The following is a 20,766-nucleotide window of genomic DNA, read 5'->3' as shown; positions in this document are numbered from 1 at the left end:
ATAGCATTTGCTTTAGCGTGGAAGACAAATGTATAGCGTGCAAGAAATAACTTCATTGGTTAAACAATTCGTTTCTAACAAATTATTTTACTCGGCTTATTTTGTTCTTCCAATTGGACAAAATACAAGTGCAATCTGCGATCAAAGTCACATGTTTTCGGTTCATTAGGTTTTTAGGTTCCTATTGCGTTGAGATTTGTGCATCCTAGAGGGCGAGAGCTGATTTGGCAAACCCTTACGCGATTAAATTTTACTATATGGTAATGTATAGCTACATAGCACGATGTAATAGTTTGGATCATCTAATCTTTTTAAGGCTGACAATTATTGTGATAATTAATCTTTTGATCACTACCCATTCCATAATGGGGAAAGTTGAATCGATGAGATGTTTACAGAAAGCCGTTTTAGATTTCTCACAGGCATTCAAAAAGTTCTCTCATTCACTTCTAATGAGTTAACTTTACTTTTGAGTAATATTTTCCTATATCTCAAACATTTGATCAGACGAAACCAGATGTTGAGACAGCGCCATCTGGACCTGTTACAATGCTCGGTTTTTGGGCCAGCACTGTTATTATTATAATCAGTGCCAAAGGACATTATTTAACATTCAGTTTTGTACAGATGACGCCTTGTTACGCTGTTCGATTCTCGGGGTCTGTTTTGATGAGGTTTACAGAAAGACCTAAATAGCCTGGAGAGATGGGCGAGTAAATATCAAATGTATTTTAATACATCAAAATGCTCCCTAGTATTTTTTGTGAACAATCAAAGCTCTTAATATTCAATTTAGCTCTTGATATTTAGTTTACAGTATCGATTAAATAGTATGGTGAAAAAACTCGTTGGCGTGGGCTGGAGACAACTCTCACTTTTGGCCTGTCTATGATACGCTCTTGAGACCAACTCACTTGTGCTCTGCTGAAACCAACAGAGTGTGCTGAACCTAACGCTTCCTAAAATACAACAGGAGGGAAATCAACTCTTTGTAGGAACAATAACTCTTTAGTTATCTAATTATTTTTGCAATTCTGTCCGAGCTTGTTGCTAATCATTCACTCACGATTTGAAGTAGTATTTCTCCAATAAATGAACGATTTTATTATAGTACTTAATAATATTATGTTTTTTAAGAGCCAAACACAAACTGCCTTGCCTAACAAATTGCTGCAGTATTTATATTGCATAAGTGGGCGAGCTAGATTTTAATAGTTATTGGTCAAACTGACCAATTACATCACTTTGCTTAATGACAACTTGGCAAGTTTTTTGCATTATCAAAAGTAAGAAATTATTGAGTGGCAACTAACCATTATGGTGCAACTAACTAGACACCAACAAAAAGCCCGGGAAAAATTTGCATATATATAATAGGTACGAAACAGTACTCTCAAAAGATACTGCAAGACATAGTCTGAGAGCGGAAAATAATATAATACAACACTTTTTATCGAACAAATGTATAAACAAAAACGGAAAAATATTGCTTAAAGTGACTTTAACAGCTAGTAAATATTTGAAACCTAGCCTATAGGGCCTAATATCCCGACAGGCAATCATGAGCATAAATAGATTTTATTAACATGCAAATACATGTAGTGAGAATAAATTTCTTATCAATGGTCAATTGCGTAAAAGCCTCTATAAATTTCGGTAAAAGGCATCTATCATCTTTTCTAGGTTAACCTCTGGCCCAGAAGAGCTTATTTTCATCCCATCGTGTCCGTTTCATCTTTCGCGATTTTTAGGTTTACTACATCAGTTTTAGATATGGTAAATAGTATCTATTATTTAAGAGTAATCATAACCAATGATTTTAATTGGAGCAGGCATGTTGCCAAAAAGCATTCAAAGGCTGTTCAATCTCTTGCAATATTCATATGAAATCTTTAGCATCAGCCAAAATAAAATTAGTCACATATTAGATTCTATGCAGACCAGAGATGGAATTTGCTGTTGAGGTGTGGGGAAAATGGAGAAAAATATATACATTTGCAATAAGTGTCCAGAGGAACGTACATGTATTACAGTTAATAAGTTGCTTAAAGGGAAGAAACAGAGTTGCTCAAGAGAAATAGCAATTGAACCCCGTATTTTTGAAAGAACGTAGACAAATGCAAAGTTTAAAACTTTATATACTATTTTTAAATCAATCGACCCATCTTTCAAAGGAGTTAAAGGATTTTATTGATACATTTTAAAACACCCGTACACACACATGGGCAAAAGCCAAAGGAAAGCCTGTAGTTAGCTCTATTAGTTGAGATAATTTTTTCAATAGTTTTGTACTGAGAATTGTATACTGACTGTATTCTCTTTCACGTAAGGCTACTGACACTTATTTTTGGGTAAGTATATATATGTGGCTTACAAAGTTTGTTTGTAAAAGTTTGGTAGTATAATTTATAACCCATATTCTATAATATGGAGATTGATTGCTCATGAATATGTTAGTTAGTAAAAATAGTTGTGTATATTAATTAAAACACCTATTTTAGTTGTTAAGGCAATAATGACCCTACTAGGCTGTTAACTAACCATGGCAAAGTAAACAAAACCCACATCTAAATGTGATCAAAAGAGAGATAGGTGCAATGTTATAAACTTGGTTCTAATGAAAGTGAGCAGATAAATGGGACTAGGCAGTTTGCGCATTAAGTAGATTACAATAGAACAATTAAACATATCAAAAAATATTAGCGCAAAGCCGTTTGGATAGATAAATCGGAGCAAATGGTGGTCTGCAAGGTAAAGATAAAAATCTCTCGCTTAACAGAAAAAGAGCCTGGGCGATACTCTGGAGTCAAAGATTCGTCTGGCAAAGTACCCAGCACCGGCCGCATAGCCAGTTTCGGCCATATTGGAAAAAGAAAGGGGCTAGTAGCGAACTTGAAAGTCTCGTACTAATATTATCACTTCCAAATGCTTACAATTATTAATTATATGTTATTGATTGTAGACATTTGTTTCTTTGCGCGTTATCTAAATGCACTCGCATGTCAAACCCATAAAGACTCAGTCAGGCATCATCAAAAATCCCCTTAACTCTTTCAGACACTATAATTAATTTTTAGAAGGTTTTATGCACCTGTAAAGTTAAAATTGGATTATTACTAGTCACTACAAAAAATAACTTTCTTCAATTATGACATCAAGTAAATTATAAATTTCTAAAAGTATCACTCTTATTATTTGTCTATTAATTTGTAAAACTCGATGTCATTTGCAGGTAAACAAATGGTTGAATGCGAATGTTGGTTTTGACTGGCTGACTAATGCAGTGATATGTTCAAATCTCTAAGAAGCAAACTTTCTTCTGTAAAAGATAATCTAACAACTGGGTAAGTTAACTAACACTTCCTTTTTCTTTTATTTTGTCCCTCACATGAAAAATTGCAGATGTGACTTGAGAATGTTTATTTAGATTAGTGAGGTATGCCTTGCTTCCGTTGAATGGTAGAAAGGTAACTCTGCTATACATTCATGTCAGCTGTTGCTCCAGTAGTGTTGATACTGACGTTTGTGCTGCAGCATTAAGTATGTCGGTGCGGAGTTTGGACCAAAGCATAATGATGACCAAGAGAAGCCCATTGTATCTCCTCCCATGCACTCCACAGTTGAAGAAGACCTTCCATCTATATGTGTAGAGTCAAATGATGCTGCTCAAGATCTGTTGCATAGGTATTCAGGGTAGTCTGCTGTGCCGTCTAGCTTTCTAGTATATCTATTACTATAACCTTGACCACCTTTCTAATTACTACTATTACTCTCATTTACATTTACCTCGTGACCGCTCAGGTACCTCCATACGTCAAGCAATTCACCAAATTTGTAAAATCTGACACGGGGCATCTTGTATGAATGATAGGAGTTGTCCATACAGTTAGTAATAAAACATTCCATACAATAAATGTTGGTTACGGTTCGGTATGCGTTAAACTTGTTTTTCATGAAAATAGAAAGTCAGACAATGTTAACATTCTCAGTTGATTACACTCTGTGCAGCCTTGCATTTTTTCTGATTTGCTAAAGTTTTAACATTATGTAGCAAGTTTGGCGGTGTAATTCGTGTCCAAATATTCCAAAAAGGAAATACAGTAATACCTTGCTACTTTGCGGTTTAGCTTTCGTGTGTTTGGTACACTATGGGGTAAAAATATTTGAAAATATGTATTAGACAATATTTATAATAAGATATATACAATTTATGATATTAGAAAATTAAAAACTAATGAAAATTAAACACCAAAATACATCAATCTCTCTCATACTCTTGCCTAGCGAGACTGCGTTACATGGCCGGTTGCGTTACATACCAGGTTGCGTTACATGCCAGGTTGCGTTACATACCAGGTTGCGTTACAGGCCCAATTGCATTGCATGCTGGGTTGAATTGCATGCCGGATTGCGTTACGTGCCGGATTGCGTTACGTGCCGGATTGCGTTACATGCCGGGTTGTGTTGTATCCCAGGCTGCGATATAGGCAGAAAAGTGACAGGTTTGCTGTTTTTATAAGCGTTTTTTAGTATTGTTGAGAAAAGATATACTATTAATGTTAAATTGTAGGGCAGTGAGGAGGTGTTTACAGCTTTTAGAGCAAATTTGTCTTTCTGCTTTCGTTAAAGAGTTTGATCTTTTCTCTAACATCACGAGAAGGGATCTTCTGAAGTTGAGTAAAATATCTGACACGACGGATGTGTTTTGTAGATATGAAGTCTCATGGGAAGAATTATTCAGAGTGTCTCAGGAAAACTTGTGGAAAGCCAAGGTGTGCGCTTTCATTAGCGTGCTTATCAGACTGATGCTCGTTTGAGTGAAGATATTGTGTGAAAACAATAGTTAGCTCTGATTACTAGCTCTTATCTTTTGTCACCTGACACATTCCATCACCTAGCCTACTAGCTTATCCTTGTCCTATATACACACACATGTCCAGTACATATTTCTTCTGATTACATGAATTAACCAGGCCGCTACAAAGGACCTTCACCTCGTAGAGAATGTAGTCTCTAGCTGTGAGCTCAAACTTGAAGAAGTGGAGATGGAGGTGAAACAGTTGCCCAACATCCTTTCCTCGATCCAACAGATTTCAGACCAGATTGGTAATTGTTCTGTATTTTCTTTATACTAGATATCTCCTACACACGTGTTGAGTGTGATTATGTCATAAATTCAGGTTCTTATTTGTTTTCTTTCAGAAACATGTTTTTTTATTCATTTCCACTAAAAGGATCTGATTACATATTACCCACATGTTTGAGACTTGTGTCCTTGCTTTGCAAATGTTCTATTACTCATCACATTCTGTACTATACAAGTATCTCTATGGCCAAAATAGAGCTGGAATAACTTTGATTTCAGTGGACCTTCACAGCCTCTGCTCACTCGTAGAAGATGGTCTCGCTGTCCTAGAAAATCTCTGTGACAGCACTGATGCCATGAAAGCTAGACAGGAAGAGGAAGAAAAGTTGGCCACTTACAAAGCTAGCCAACAGCAGTTTGTCGTCGAGTACTCCAGTATGTGAATTCCATACTTTCTAGCATTGGTGGTAGTTGTGAGCTCTACTGTATGACCATCTTCTTACTGGTCTATTTTGTGTTAAAGCTGTTTACTCCTGAATAGGAAAAAGAGTAAGAAATAATAATGTTATAAAAACTATATAATAAAGTAGACCATAGTATAGATGCTGCTCCAGTTAGCTTCACATTGCTCGTTTACTAATAGCTGCTTTCTCATCTTCTAGTGAATTTTTGGCTCATCATTTGAAACTGGTAGATCATAGTTTGCTGTTAAATAGTTTGCTGTTGACTTGATGTTGAAGAGTAAACGAAGTTTATGTGTATTTGTTCAGATCGTCTTGCTGCTGAGCACAAGAAGAAGATTATCGCAGTAGAGATGAGAGAAGCCGAAGTGCGACGCGAGAAGGAGTTGTTCTACCAGAAGGCCTTTGAGGAGGATTTACGACGGTTTAAAGCTGAGCAAAAGTTGGGTTAGTCTAAGATTGACAACCATCAAAAATAGCAAGTCTTCAAAAAGTCCAAAATTAAATTAAAGTGTGAAGTTTGGCCCATAATTGCTTTTGCATTAAATTTCTCATATAAAAAAATCAGTAAAAAAAATTTTCTTTTTATATCGAGCTTTTTATTGGCCTTTAATTTCACATGATAACATCACGCGTTAAAACAATAACCAAATTGTTGGAGTACATCAGCCAAATAAAGAGCATTCAATTTACTGCGTTTTCGCGATGGCTGCGATTAACTGCCCGTTTTTGAGCTTTTAAGAGATTGTAATCACATTTCCACATATTTTCACCTACAATACAGGAGATTAAGACATGGTGAATCTTTTGATACCAAATAACTGCAATGTGAAGTTCGTTGCAAGTCAACCTTCAAGGGTCTATTTTTCAGGCACTTGTTATAAATGATGCCAAACTTTTTTATGGTTTTACTTTTGCAAAATTTTCAAATGTGTTTGAAATCAGCACAGTTTCTAACCAGTCAAGTTTCTATTTCTATTATCCTTTCAGTTCTGGTATCATGCAAACAAAGGATGTGAATCTTTCTCATTCTAATTTTTCATTATTTATATGTTAAAATTGCCAAAAGTATAGTGAACCTCTCCTAAATGTATTGTCGAGTGAATTGGCATGTTAAGAGCTAATATATTTCTCATTCACAATAATGCACAAGTTAGTTCAGTGTGTTTTACGCGCTGAACTAACTCTGGGTTTGAATCCCTTTCTATTTGTTTGTTATTCTGAGTAACGTCTTCTTTCCTTTCTCCCTTATACCTGCATGTCCGCAAAGTTCATTCACACAACATCGCTCAACTATTTTTTTTATTTACAATTTGCATGATATAGCTTGTCTGTGAATAAGACTTGCAGTGACAGGTATTATCCCACGACCAAACACGAGCAAAGCGATTGTTTGGGAGAGTCATGATAAATGCATATGTGCACACAACTCCCGAAAAATTATCCATTAGCAGCCGTGACCAAACCCTTGTACCGAAACCCCATCAAAAAATTTAAACATTTCTGTGTAGAGTCGTTTAAGTATGATAATTATACAAAACACATATAAACCTATTTAAATATGTTACCAAGTCTTTGAAAAGTTTCCCCAAAATCCTAAAACTAACCCATCTGATATACATAAATTGACAGATTAATTTGGCCTAAAATCGAAATAAAAACTTGAGAAAGCCTTTTTTAATCAATATTAAGAGCGGCCAACGAAACGCCAATAAGGCCGTGCGACAGATAATATAACCATTAAGTCGTCCAGATTTCACGAAAAAAAACGTGCGCATTTCACCAGTCTATGGCATTGTTAATTTCCGAAGGTTTCTGTAATTAACTTACAAGTACTGAAAAGTGATCGTTTCTTTTTTGCCTATTTTATTATTCGAATTAATTATTTGATTTTATAAAAAATTATTATAATATTTAATTATAAGAATAATCATTAGAATTTACAACATTGAAGTACAGTAATACTTCAACTTACGAGTGCTCTAACGTACGAGAAACTTGAGATACGAGCCAGCTTTTAAGCAAGTTTTAGCACTAACATACGAGCAATGTTTGAGATACGAGCACGTGAGTCAGTTGCAAAGTATGCCGGAGGTGTTTTATGAGAACAGCATCACTCTGTATTTTTCAACTACTCAGGTTATACTTTTGTTTTCTGTGCGCAATTTTCAGTGCAGAATTATGTGAATTAAAAGTACGGTGCGTAGACCGAAAGTTTGCCAGTAAAATGAAAGATAATGGAAAGAAAAAGCAAATGATAACAATTGATATTAAACGGAAAATTATTGTAAAATATGCGAAATGTGTATGCGTGATTGATCTAGCTCAGCAATATGACAGAAATACATCTACAATTATCAAACCGAAGGGTTATATTCAGGGCATTTAGTTTGCCAAAGGACTAACCATAATGCGTTTCTAAACGACGCAGCGATCTTCACGATTGCTGATGGAGAGGCTGCTCAGGCATTGGATAAAAGATAAACAATTGGCCGGTGACAGCGTAACTGAAACGATGTTTCAATAAAGGCGAAAGGTCTATGTGAAAAGGCCGGTGCTATCTATAAAAATTATAAAAATAGACTTACGGACAAGTTGGCTAGTGGTCGTGCATTAACCCTTTGTGACGACACCAGTGTTCGTCCTAATCGCAACACGTTGAAAGAGCGACAAAGGCAAACGTCCTTAGATAGGTTTATCTTAAAACGGCCGGCTAGTCGCGAAAGCGAAAACAAAGGAAAAATTAGCTAACCAGCGAGAAACTTCCAACTATGAACGCCGAAGAAATTTTAATTACGAAAAATGAAAGTTTGCTTTTAGGTTTGCTTTTAAGTTTGTTTTTTAAGACTTTGATAAAATCCAAATTTATCAAATTCAACTGTTGTAATTCAGAATAACACTTATATCTCCCTCCCTGGCAAATGCTAGCGTTAGCTGCTACTGTATGTATTTAATTTTACATTTTAATTAATCACATTTCCTTGCATTGTTTTTTATTTGTTGCTTTTTGAAAGCATGTGGTAAGTTAGGACAATAACCAACATGCTTTTTCTGTTACAATATCTTGTTTTGAGTGTTTTATTTGCATTTTTTAGAGTATAGAAACCAATTAATATATATTTAATTGTTCTATATATAAATAAATTGCACCAACATGCGAGTAAATTGACATACGAGCTCAGTCTCGGAACGCATTAAGCTCGTAAGTCGAAGTATGACTGTATATAATGATGGCATTGTCCAATTGCCAAAGGTTTCTTTAATTAACGTAGACCGTTTGAGGCGTAGACCGATTTACAGGTACGAAAATGGGGTACACAGCTTATCAGCCTGTTTTTTGTCCAATTACTGAAGGTTTCATTAAATTATCTAGAACATTAGCCAGATTTCTTTACATCTTATCTACAAGGTAGGGCCAAACTACAATGCCCCTTTGTGACAAGAATATTTCTTTATTTTACTCCAGTTTGCAGACAACTTCCAGACGCGTTAATGTTAATGCTTGCTTTCTGTTACATATCGCTGTCGAAACCATTCTACATTCAACACAACCAACTTTCAACTTTCCAACACAACTTTCAAACTTTGTATATTACACGGCAGCTTGCCATTTTACTTTTAATATTGCATTTCAGAGATATAATAAACATATTTCATTATTGCTGTTGTTAGTTAAATTACGGACAGTAGGTTAGGCCTACAGCTTGAATTAATATTTATTTTATTGTTGTAAAACATAGGTATGAGTTAGTAGTAGATTAGGTCTGATTTTTATAAAACCTTTTGTTTTCCATAATTGACCTTTTGAATTTTATTTCAAACAACTTGACAAATACCATGGACATACAACCTCCCAGAACACTACGTCGTCGCAGTGGCCATCCACGCGTCTCCCAATTATTACGGAGGAGGAGAAATAGAAGGTCCTCACAGCAACCATCCACATCAAATGCTAATGTTCAACAACACGCTACTCAAAATAATAACAACAACTCATCTGATTCAGAGAACTCTTTAGTAGATGTAGGCGAAGCCTACAACATCTAACTAAAGAAATCTACTTTTGTAGAATTCTGACCTGTTGTAACTACTTTTTCAACAACCATCAGTACACTTTCTTTTTTCCATTATCACTTTGGTTTTGGGCTGTATGACGGGAATTTCTAGTGTATATATTGTTTACCTAGCTACTATTGGAAAATAAAATTTATGAAAAATGTTTTTATCGTTTTTAGTACTCTCAGTACGTGGTAAGTAGGTCCAAAGGTAGGAGGATGCGGCTCGATGGGTTTGTTGGCATAAAACCAGCAATTTTTTTTCTTGACCAGATTTATACAAGAATGTAAATAGTATGCCACTCCCGTCCTGGAGTATTTTTCTAGGCTGCAGTATCTGGTTAATACGTAGCTGTTATAGATTGCTTACTCTCAGACATGCTCTCCGGTGTTTTAGTGGAAGCTCAGGCGAGTCTCGAAGAAATGACAATCGAACCTGATATGCAAGAAAGGCAGAACCTTGAAGCATTCCTCAATGGTACATTGTTTACAAATGCAATTTATAACTATGTAAACTTGAAAATTATTGTTCTGTGTTCGCAATTGCGCTTCAATAATTGTAGTGTTCATAACCAAACATATGGGAGCGCAAGATTTCAACCACAGATTGTTCACATCTATTAAGAAAATTTAATCTAGCATTTCAAAACTGCATGAATATCAAATTTCTGCCAATTTGTAGATGGGATTGTAATTGAAGTCCCCGTAGCGAAGACTGAGAACCCCTTGCCAACCAATGAGGGGCAGCTAGTCAGTAGCCCACACTCTGATCAGGTTTCAGATACTTCATCAAATAATCTAGACATAAGCAGAAGTGCAGAAGAGTTGCAGCCCATCAGTTCGGATCTTCGACCGCATAGTGAGTCTGACAGTAGCCTTGAGTGGGATTATCGGGAAGATGATTTAAAAATTGGCTCAGCCGAGCGCCTGGAGCAGCTGGAGAGCTCATTAGAGAAAGAGATTAATGGAATTCTTAATGAAAGGGATGTAGATCCCTTGTTAGTTGGTTCTACTGATGCTATATATAAGTTATCCTCAGATACAGGGTCATAAGTATGTAATTACGAGAAAGACATGCATTTTGCAAACCCATTTTCACATTCCCAGTAGGGTTATTTTCTGGTATCTCACTCAGTAGTTTGAGCTTTAGGCCTAGCCGCCCTTAAAAGGCTCGTACAGGACTTGCACCAAGCCTAGCCGCCCTTAAAAGGCTTATACAGGGCTGGCTTTCACCGCGCTTTTATCAATCAGATTTTACCTCAAAATCTCCAGTTTGCTGCTTGCACTTCAACACACTGGAATAATAACCTATAATCTGTGCTGCTATTACTTGTAACCCATAATCTGTCCTGCTATTACTAGTAACCCATAATCTGTCCTGCTATTACTAGTAACCCATAACTGTCCTGCTATTATTAGTGAGCAGTTAACTTGTTTATTTTATTCCAATCATCTAGTCCTCTGATAAATAGAATTGAAGTTTGTTTTTTCAGAATGCATAATTAGTTCGCATAACTCTATGCTGCAGGGAAGCTGTGTTTGGAATTTATGACTCTATCCTTGATGGAAAGTTAGTTTATTGGGTTTCAACTTTTTAAATGTATATGCTTTGTTAGTTAAAAATATTTCACAAAATTTGTGGGACTCGATTTTATAAGCAAAGTACCTACCATATTTAATCCATCTGGTGCTAGATATATATTTTCGTATTAATATTTTGTTATGTAAACTTTTGGCACAATATATAATAGGACAAGGATAGATAGGTTTATCATATCAAGTACATGTATATGGATTAATACAAAATAAATGCAAGCCATCAAGTCCAAATTGTTATTGAATACCTTCCCACTGTATAATAATTTATACAATAATAATACAAACAAAAATAAAAATTGTACAAAGAGGTCTAACCAGAATATGGCGTGTATACAATTACTAAAGAATTGATAATATATATAGGTATGTTAAAAAGGATTAGACAAATATCAGCAGCAACAATAGGAGTTAAGGCTAACAGTGACTAGTAACTAAAAGGAAAATCATTCAGTTCAAGTTCCCTTTGAATGTCATCCAGCGCCTTTGGGTCCATTGTTGATGTTACATCCATCCAATCAGCCAGAAGAGATGCAGAGAGCGGTGCTGAGTCCATATGCATACTAAAACAAATATCCCTGGAATAATTGCTAACATGTACTAACAGCTTGCCATAAGTAGGATATATATTTTCACCATGATCACTTCACTTTGACTAATAAGGGAACAAATTGGAAATGCTATTACAGAAGCTAACAAAATGTGAATGTTACTTCAGTGGATCAAATATGGATTGGACATCGGATTAACATACTTTTGAAGATCTGGGTTGTAAGCCATCATAGATTCCATATCAAAGCCCACACCGTAGCCTCCCCCAGTGCCCTTGGGAGTGCTCACAAGCATGGGAGGAAGTGCTTCCTCGGCCTGCAGTAGAGTCAATGGTTAGATTGCGCACCACAATGAAAATAACATCTTGTACATACAAACATGAATCAAGTAGGAGTATGCCATGGAGTATGCTATTTATGTATGTTATGCTACTTCAATGACTTTGTGTTCATGATGTTTGCGGAACAGAATACCTCCGCATGAAATACATGAAGAGAAATACTTGACAAATTAATTTTAGTAATCGGGAAAACGCCTAAATATTTCTTTGACGATACCTTAGCTTCTGGGTGGCCCATCTCAAGTGAAATGTTTACAGACATGGTGTTGTTGGTCCAATGCGAGAAGTGCTCAGCGTGCGGCTCAGCTGGTTCAGGCGCTTGTAATGGAACTGTGGCATTGTTACCATACACAGTATTGCCTGTTGGCTGATTGTAGTCATATAGGCTGGTTTCTTGTGTTTGATCTGGATACTGACATGCATTGCTGTGCAAAGCTGCCATGTCAGAGAAGCTTCGGATAGGGTGTGATGGTCTTTGTGGCATACTACTATTCATGAATTCATTTACTGCTGGAACTGAATGCGCTACAGCTGAACTTTGCATACTTCTGGATGATTGGGTATTGATATTAGAATGTGGTAACTGCATTTGATTGGTTGAAGTTTGATTAATAATCTGATTAGCATGCATTTTATTGGTCATTGGTTGGCTCAGAGGCAACTGATTACAGACTGTTCTGCTAGCTATGATCTGAGAATTCCGGAGCTGGTTCAGTGATGACTGCTGGGAATTTGGTTGACTGTTTATTTGCTGGTTCATAATGCCAGGGACAGATTGATGAGTGGTGAGTTGTCCTCCCGCCAACTGCATCTGCTTGCTAACGACGGGGTTAGAAGCACAGCTGACGTGTTGCTGTTTAGAGACTGTTATGTTATTTGGTACTTGCTGATTAGAATAGGCTGACTCTGAGGTGGGCCGATGAGCGGCAGCTGGATTAGCATTGGACCCATTAGGCGGTACATTTGAGCTTATGTAAGTGGTGGAACCAGTGGCTGGATAAACCACTATCAGATTCTTCCCGGCCGTAGAGACAATTGTGCTGTTGGGTTTTGGCTGTATGTGCTGCGGCTTGGCCATCTGCCGCCACCTGTCCAGCATTTTCTGGTCTTCGCTGGTCAGGAGTTGACCAGCACCTTCTATAAATAAAGAAACTCATTACAAATGGAGCTATTGCAAAACCATATGAGCTGTCTACTGATATTCTAGTACGCATAATAGTTTGTTGTCTCACTCAAAACGTAGACTTCTCAGAGATTTTCAATTACCTTTCATGTTTTACCAAGCTGCATTGCAAGGTCTTTTCACAAAACAAATGCTTGCATATCGAAGCTAACAAAATAATTTTTTTCAGAAAATTTTTTAATTTCTTAGTTGATAAATGTATTTGCTTATGCATCGTTGTTATGAAAACAAGAATTTTCTGGACCTAGATGATGCTAGAGAATGTGCCATTAATGGAAATCCAATCACCATATACAAGGCCTCAATGTTTGGTAATATTGATTTTCTTTGTGAAGTGGATCACAAGCTGCTCTGGTAAACTATGATTGACACCTCCGGAGAATTTTGTCAAGGAGCGAAAGAGTTTTTCTAATGTTCATATTCACAAGTTCCAATTTCATTGATAAATAATTGCAACAATAGATTTCTTTTCAACTAATTCACTATGTGTTATTAGTCTAATTATGGATTTTAAGACCACAATATGACTGCAATGTTTGGACGACTCCAGCATATTCTAGGTTCCACTCTAAGGTTTCATCTATGAGCAATGGTAAAGCAAGATATGATACTGCATGCAAGTATAGGCCTAAAATGCATAAGACACATGTACTTTATGTAAGACAACCTGCTCTTACATAGAGTACATGTAAGAACAGGTTGTCTGAAGAGTATCATCCGTCAAGTGTCAGAAGAGCACACTTCAGACTTACTTTTCACTGCAACTACCACCATCCACTTTTATACTACCATCAATTTTGTGCTGCCAGCATAATAGATTTTTGCGAATTAATTAGCCTAACAGTTTTATTGTACCCATCTGGATGATTTTAACTTATTATTATTTGATAATGAAAATTGTTTTATCCATCATCTTTTTATGTTATGGTTATGATTCTTGCACCATTGTTTAGTTTTATACAACAACGAATGTCTGAATGACAATCGCATAACCATGTAACTGTATCTGTAGAGAATAGAGTTGCTGGGTATCTCAACAGCGCCAGCAGCTCAGTCCATATAATCTGGCCATTGGATAGCCATGACACTCCTAGGGAGTCAAGGCCAGTAGAGGTGCTGATCAGCTAGTAATCATGTATGCTAGGATGTCCTTGACCTATCCAATATTGCTTTAGATTAGCAAAGACAATGATTTGCAGAATGTCCTTACCTTTCTTTTTATTTCTCTTTCTTTCCTGAGCCTTTTCTCTTTTCTTCTTCCGTCTTTCCTCTCTCTCCTTCTGCCTCTGGTGAGCTGTTATTGATGCCTTACCGGGAGCCTTGTCTTGCGCCTTTGCTTGCCCTGCAGCATATCGCAAGCAATAACTCAATCTCATATGAACAACTAGCTAGACTTCTGACACTCTCTCTACAAACTAGCAATGTTTCTGAGGCCTACCTGTAGTATTTTGTTTGTCCATTAGCCTTTGGCGTAAAATTGACTTAGTATCAAGCTTCTCCTCTGTGATTTCTTGTTTCGTTTCTGCCAGATCGGTTTGTTTAAGCTTGGCACTAATCATCTCTATGTCATCAGTCGACACACCCGCTAAAGTGTTGACTGTTAGCTCATCGGCTTCTTCCGTTTTGACTTTTTTGAAAAGACTATCAAACAGTTCTGTGTCATTACTTTGATCTGACTCAGATGTAGTCGGCACAATGACATTACTCATAAATGAAATGTTATTTCCTGCATTCTCTGACTGCGCGTCCGTTTTGATATGGCTCGGTTCAACTGCCCCAACCGACTGGTTGGGCTTACAATCGCCTAAAAGTGGATTATGGCAAGACTGTTGAAAGGAAACGACATCAGCTTGATCTAGCAAAGGGTTAGAGCGCTTATTTGTTTGCGAGTTTGTCGTCACATCGTTGTGACTCTTAACTGTATCCTGACCTTGCAAGAGAGCATTTTGGACATCGCTTTTTTGGGTTGACGCGGATGCATTTGCTGCCAACAGAAAGTTTTTTGGGGGGGTTTGCGTGGCTAACAAAGAATTGCTTGTACTGGCTGCAAGCAGAGTGTTTGGGGCTTGGTTCGACTCTAAAAGAGAGTTAGTAGGTTTATTGGAGGCTAAGAGAGGATTGGTCGAGGGCTTGTTAACCTGACTTAGTAAGGCATTGTGTGAAGTACTGCTCGAAGTTTTAATCTTTGCAGGAGAGGCTAGTTGGGCAAGAAAAGCATCAAGATCAGCATAAGGGTCATCGGTTTGACTCGTGTCCAATGATTTGGAAGGAATGAGAGCTCCAAAGTCGATTGGCTTTGGTTTTCGATAAGACAGAACTTCCTTTTTTAGCAATTCTTGAATTCCAACTCTTTTTTGGTCCTAAAAAAAGTGAAAGGAAGAATCTAAGTGTAATGCTATCAGCAATTTGACTAATTATATGTAAATTTAAATTTCTAACATAATATAGCGAGGTATTACACAAAGAGCAAAAAGCAAGAACTCTCAAACAAGAAGTTATCACAAACAGATGCCAAGAAAGTATACCAAAAAGGCAGGTTTCTCACAGATACGTGTGAGGCAAATTGTTGACCAAACACTATAGTAACATGAAATTGTCACTTCAATTAATGAAGTGTCACCAAAATACCAAGCGCACAAATTACTATTATTAAAAACAGATGGTTCAGATCTCTTTAAAAACAACCTCTTCATGATCAGTATCAAAAATTAGCATAAATCATCAAGTTGTTGTTTTTTCTTGTTACAGATTGAGTGCACACAACTAAGCAAAACAAGTCTTCAAGCATACACTGCCTTACGTCATTCTCTAAGTTTACAAGCTCCTGCTCAAATGCAAAGTCAAACTTTTTGCTGCAGCTTGGCTCTTGCAGTTTGTCATGATACTTGGTGAGAAAGGGATGGGTGAGGGCCGTCTCAACATTTATTCTCTTTTCAGGCTCGATCACCAGCATCTTTGATAGAAGGTCAATAGCTTGCGACGTCCCTTTGGGACAAAGTTCAGCGCAAGTCTTTGGTTTGAACTCTTCAGATTCAGTAATCTCTTCAACAGATCAATTGTTAAGGTAAGGTTCGAGAATACACGGATCATACAGCCACCCATATAAGACCTTTATGAAATAAGCCTCGATAAAATAAATTTATCCATTAATGTATTGAGATATTGCTCTTCCATTACATGTAACTCTTCGTCGCCACACCTAAATAAACACCTTAGCCTGTCTGACAATGAGTTTCAGCCTAGCATATACAGCTCATTTTTAACAATGATCAATGACAGTCCTATAAATCTGTATTTAACTTATTAATCACCATTTGCAAAGTACAGTCATTGATTGTAAGACTGTCTTCATGTCCCTCGTCTCTTAATGCTGTTCAAGTTACTAACATTTACAGACTTATCAGGTGCATAAAGTGTTACACATTCTGTTGGTATTAATGCTTTTGACAAAGCCCACACATGTGTTCAAATAATAAAACCTGAAAACTGATTTTCCTTCAACTACAAAAACCTGAAGTTTTACTTACTTTCAGTTTTTGTCTATTATTTATTTATCCTAGAAGCCATAGTTAAGGTGTATAGTTAAGGTGTATAGTTGCCATCTAGTGAAGGTTGTAGCAAACAAATACCTAATAGGCTAAGATACAGAATTGTAGTTGATTTCCGCTCATCAACTGAGGATATTATTTTTATGAAAATGAATAAATGATACTATCTAGGAACCACCACCACTACTATTAGAGACTGTGTATTAACAATTAACATCTTCATAAAACTTGGATTGTCTCTCAATCAGTTAGACTAAAACATAATATCGACAAGAAGAAAGTGTAGCATTGCTACAAAAACAACTTACTCTAGAGGATAACATTGATTTACTCTGATGATAATAATAACTTAACTCTGAACATAATAATTTACTTTTGAGGATAACGAAGACTTATCTCTGAGCATAATAATAACTTATTTTAAAGGATAATTCTATTTTCTGAGAATAATAATTGCTTACTTCTGATAAATCCACAGACAGTTTCAGAATCAAGGTGTTGAAGGTATTGTTTCGATGGAATGCCGAGAGTTCGGAAGATGACCGTTAGTTGGTTTAGCAAGTCTCTTCCTACAGATACAAGCTAATTGTAAGCACTGCATTGTTACAGCTTCAATAGCATCAGTGACTGAACAGTAGATATGTGATCCAATGATAAATAGTGATGTTTTACCGGGAAAAAGATGTTTTCTTCTCAGCATTTCAGCAAATATGCAACCCACAGACCAGATGTCTATGGCTGGTCCATAACCTTGTCGACCGGCAACGATGAGTTCCGGGGCGCGATACCACCGAGTGGCCACATATTGTGTCATATGCTGGTTAGCCTTATCAGCTTTAAAGTTGATGCCCCGAGCCATCCCTGCAAACAACAGTCATCAAACTTATTCTCTAATGCTACATATCATGGGTTCTGTTAACAGAACAAGAATCTGATACTTATAGTATTAGATGCTTTGAGTCATAAATACACCATGTGATGAACAATAAACATTCATTGCGGAAAATTTAAGGCGTACTTTTATATAGCATGATTAATAGTAGTTCCTGTTGACAAACGAGTTAAGCATGAAGGACATTTGTTCTAGCTAAATAGATTTTCTAAAGGTTGCCAACAAATCTATAGAATCAGCTTCATATACAATAGAAAACGATATTATAAATGCAATCACTTCTGTTTTGGAAACAGATGACGGATTTACATGTATCTATGGCTGATCACATGAAGCACTCACCAAAGTCACCTATTTTGAGCTCACAATCGGCATTGACGAGCAGGTTGCTAGGCTTAAGGTCTCGGTGTATGACCTGCGCTGAATGAATATACTTGAGGCCACGCAGTATCTGGTATAGAAAGTACTGCACATGCTCATCTGTGAGAGACTGCTTCGAATAGATGATACGGTGCAAATCACTCTCCATCAGGTCCATCACTACATAAATGTCCGATAGATCTTTATTGGCTGGCTGCAATATCTCCCTGATAGCGATGATGTTACCGTGCTTGAAATGCTACAGAAAAGAAAAGTAACAGATTAAAGCATCGTGTTAAAATAACAAACAAGAGCTGTAGGTTTATAACTACAGTAGTTTGTTCATGATCTAGTGACAGTCAGCGATGACAAAAGTAGCAGGTGTATGAATCGCTGGCTAATGACCTAGTGATGGTTAGTGATGGCAGAGTAGCAGGTGTATGAATAGTTGGTTCATGGCCTAGTGATGGTTAGTGATGACAGAGTAGCAGGTGTATGAATAGTTGGTTCATGACCTAGTGATGGTTAGTGATGACAAAAGTAGCAGGTGTATAAATGATGAGTACAGATTGGCAAGAACTGCAGATGGGTAAATTGGCTGTTCATGACAAAATGAAGGTTAACATAAGTGATTAGAATAACAGACATATGGATTGGTATCTATTTGCATATTTGGTGAGGTTTCCTCCACAAACCCAAATAACACAAGACAACATCTAACAATTTTTCAAATTTGTTGAGTTTAAATAAGGCGCAAATTCTAAAATTTCTATGCAGTGAGATAGAGTTAAATATAAATTGCAAGTGTGTCTCATGGTTGGAAATATGTTTGATAATTAAACGTATAATGCATTTGCTGCATTGACAGATTTTTAAACCATGATTAAAATGAGTTATATACTTCAGACATTTTAGTAATGTGGAAGCCATTCATAAGCGTGGCTATATGGGTGATGGTAAACTTAGGTTCTAGATACTGCTGACTCACAGATTACGTATAAACACAAACTAAGGATGGCAAAATTGGACAAGAATTGCACACAAACAACGTTCTAGACGACCTGCAATATTTTAATCTCTCTGTAGGTTCGGATGGCATATCGAGGATCCATAGTAAATAGGTTTGGAATTTTCTTGATGGCCACTCGCTGCCTGGTTTTTCTGTTTATGGCTGAGCAGACAACTCCATAAGCCCCTATCAAAAATAACCATAAGCTGCACTGAAGCTAGCTATGAACAGATTCATGAATTATGCTAGTTAATAGTCAGAAAGTTTGAGGTCACACAATAGAGTGAGAAATAAATGAGATAGCAATAAAGGTATTTTTCAATTGATAATTGCAGTTGATACTAGTTGCATATACTGGTTGTTTATTAGTTGAAAACAATTGCAACAACTATTGCAATCAAAAGCTTTTTTAAACTTCCAATATTCATAATCTGAGGCTAAATACATGTAAGTTGGTGTGGTATACTTTTTTTGTAATATTATAAATGGAGCCTTGTAAAATGTGGTAAAAAAATTGGTAGCAGCTTTCAACAAAAGTATAATTTTATAATAATTTATAGTTGTTTTATATATTTGAGTCACATAATTGGTCAATTGGATTGAAGATTGTTCGATTATAAATACCTGTTCCAATGTTTTCCACCTTTTTGTAGTCTGTGTGATCAAGATGAAATTCTACCTTTAAACTCTGCTTTTGCAGTAGCTGCAAATTGCTATCCAAATTGGGATCCACACATGCAGTCGTCATAATGGTGTGTTACCTAAAAGACATTCTCTCTGAATTTACACAGAAAACAATAAAAATCAAGAAATAGTTTGCTTTCTAGCTGCTGTTACACCTTCAACTATGAGCAATAGTTTCAAAGTAGAAATGAAATGGTGTACACCATTGGAGTTACTGAGCTAAATATCATAGTTTGCCATCAATAACGGTTGTCAGGTGTATGTTAATACAACAAAAAATAATAAAAACAAATGTTTAATGTCGACGATATTTCAAACATTAAATACCCAAACATGGCTTACGACAAGAATATGAGAGAGAAATAAAAACATTGACAATGGAAAGGCATCAAACTATCGGAAATCCGATCATATGACACAATTGCAAAACGTTATATTATTAGAAATGAAAATTTAGTTTCTAATCATATATCACATCTAAAACAAAACATCACAAAATAGGATCTGAAACTAGATGATATCGACAAGAACTTTGATACTCTAACTGAATGCCCCGGATGTCTACAAAAATATTAATATTTGAAAGTATGAAGCTCGAAAATAGTTGACAAGAATCGCGTTGCTAAATTCACAGAGAATACGTAATGATTATTATTTAATCTATTTCAGTGTTCAGGTTACTAACCTCCCCACTAAATGTTTACACTATTGCTTCAAGCCATGTCTAATATTTATAAAGTTTCAGTTTCTAAAAATAAACTTGGCGATCATTGGCTGAAACTCATAGCCTGTAGTTCCGGCTATTAACCCAGAGCCATCGAGTGTTACACTCGATGACTCGATTTACGTTCATTACAACTCGGGCTAGTCAAAAGCTCATGAATGTATGGTATGTACATGTACGGTTATCGCAACTCCAAAATATGTAGTCCAAAAAAGTCCTAACGAAAACTGATCAATTTAGCGACTACATCCTTGGGCATTTGTAGCATTTATAGCG

The 20,766-nt window shown here is 36.4% G+C and overlaps 2 protein-coding genes across 4 annotated transcripts; one reads left to right on the top strand and one right to left on the bottom strand.

Annotated features, from left to right (window-relative positions):
* Positions 1-166: 166 nt before the first annotated feature.
* Positions 167-11,423, top strand: LOC137389765 (dysbindin-like). 2 transcript variants are annotated; one of them, XM_068075855.1, is made up of 9 exons: positions 167-260; positions 3,233-3,344; positions 3,535-3,684; positions 4,712-4,772; positions 4,974-5,106; positions 5,366-5,521; positions 5,857-5,994; positions 10,000-10,080; positions 10,285-11,423. In XM_068075855.1, the coding sequence occupies exons 2-9, from the start codon at positions 3,289-3,291 to the stop codon at positions 10,653-10,655; spliced, it is 1,146 nt and encodes a 381-aa protein (XP_067931956.1). In that variant the 5' UTR covers positions 167-260; positions 3,233-3,288; the 3' UTR covers positions 10,656-11,423. The 2 variants fall into 2 exon arrangements, with proteins under 2 accessions (XP_067931956.1, XP_067931957.1); XM_068075856.1 differs by lacking the exon at positions 3,535-3,684.
* LOC137389764 (mitogen-activated protein kinase 7-like) lies at positions 11,419-20,489 on the bottom strand. 2 transcript variants are annotated; one of them, XM_068075853.1, is made up of 12 exons: positions 20,452-20,489; positions 19,707-19,843; positions 19,135-19,268; positions 18,056-18,332; positions 17,494-17,682; positions 17,283-17,390; positions 16,074-16,315; positions 14,712-15,633; positions 14,484-14,615; positions 12,308-13,227; positions 11,953-12,065; positions 11,419-11,761 (listed from the first exon to the last, which is right to left on the bottom strand). In XM_068075853.1, exons 2-12 carry the CDS (start codon positions 19,828-19,830, stop codon positions 11,626-11,628), a joined length of 3,297 nt encoding a protein of 1,098 aa, XP_067931954.1. In that variant the 5' UTR covers positions 19,831-19,843; positions 20,452-20,489; the 3' UTR covers positions 11,419-11,625. The 2 variants fall into 2 exon arrangements, with proteins under 2 accessions (XP_067931954.1, XP_067931955.1); XM_068075854.1 differs by lacking the exons at positions 19,707-19,843; positions 20,452-20,489 and having other exon boundaries at positions 18,056-18,253; positions 19,135-19,227.
* Between the last annotated feature and the right edge of the window lie 277 nt (positions 20,490-20,766).

This window comes from Watersipora subatra, chromosome 3, assembly GCF_963576615.1.
Source record: "Watersipora subatra chromosome 3, tzWatSuba1.1, whole genome shotgun sequence".
Classification (NCBI taxonomy): Eukaryota; Metazoa; Bryozoa; class Gymnolaemata; order Cheilostomatida; family Watersiporidae; genus Watersipora; species Watersipora subatra.
This window is presented reverse-complemented; position numbering and strand designations above follow the sequence as displayed.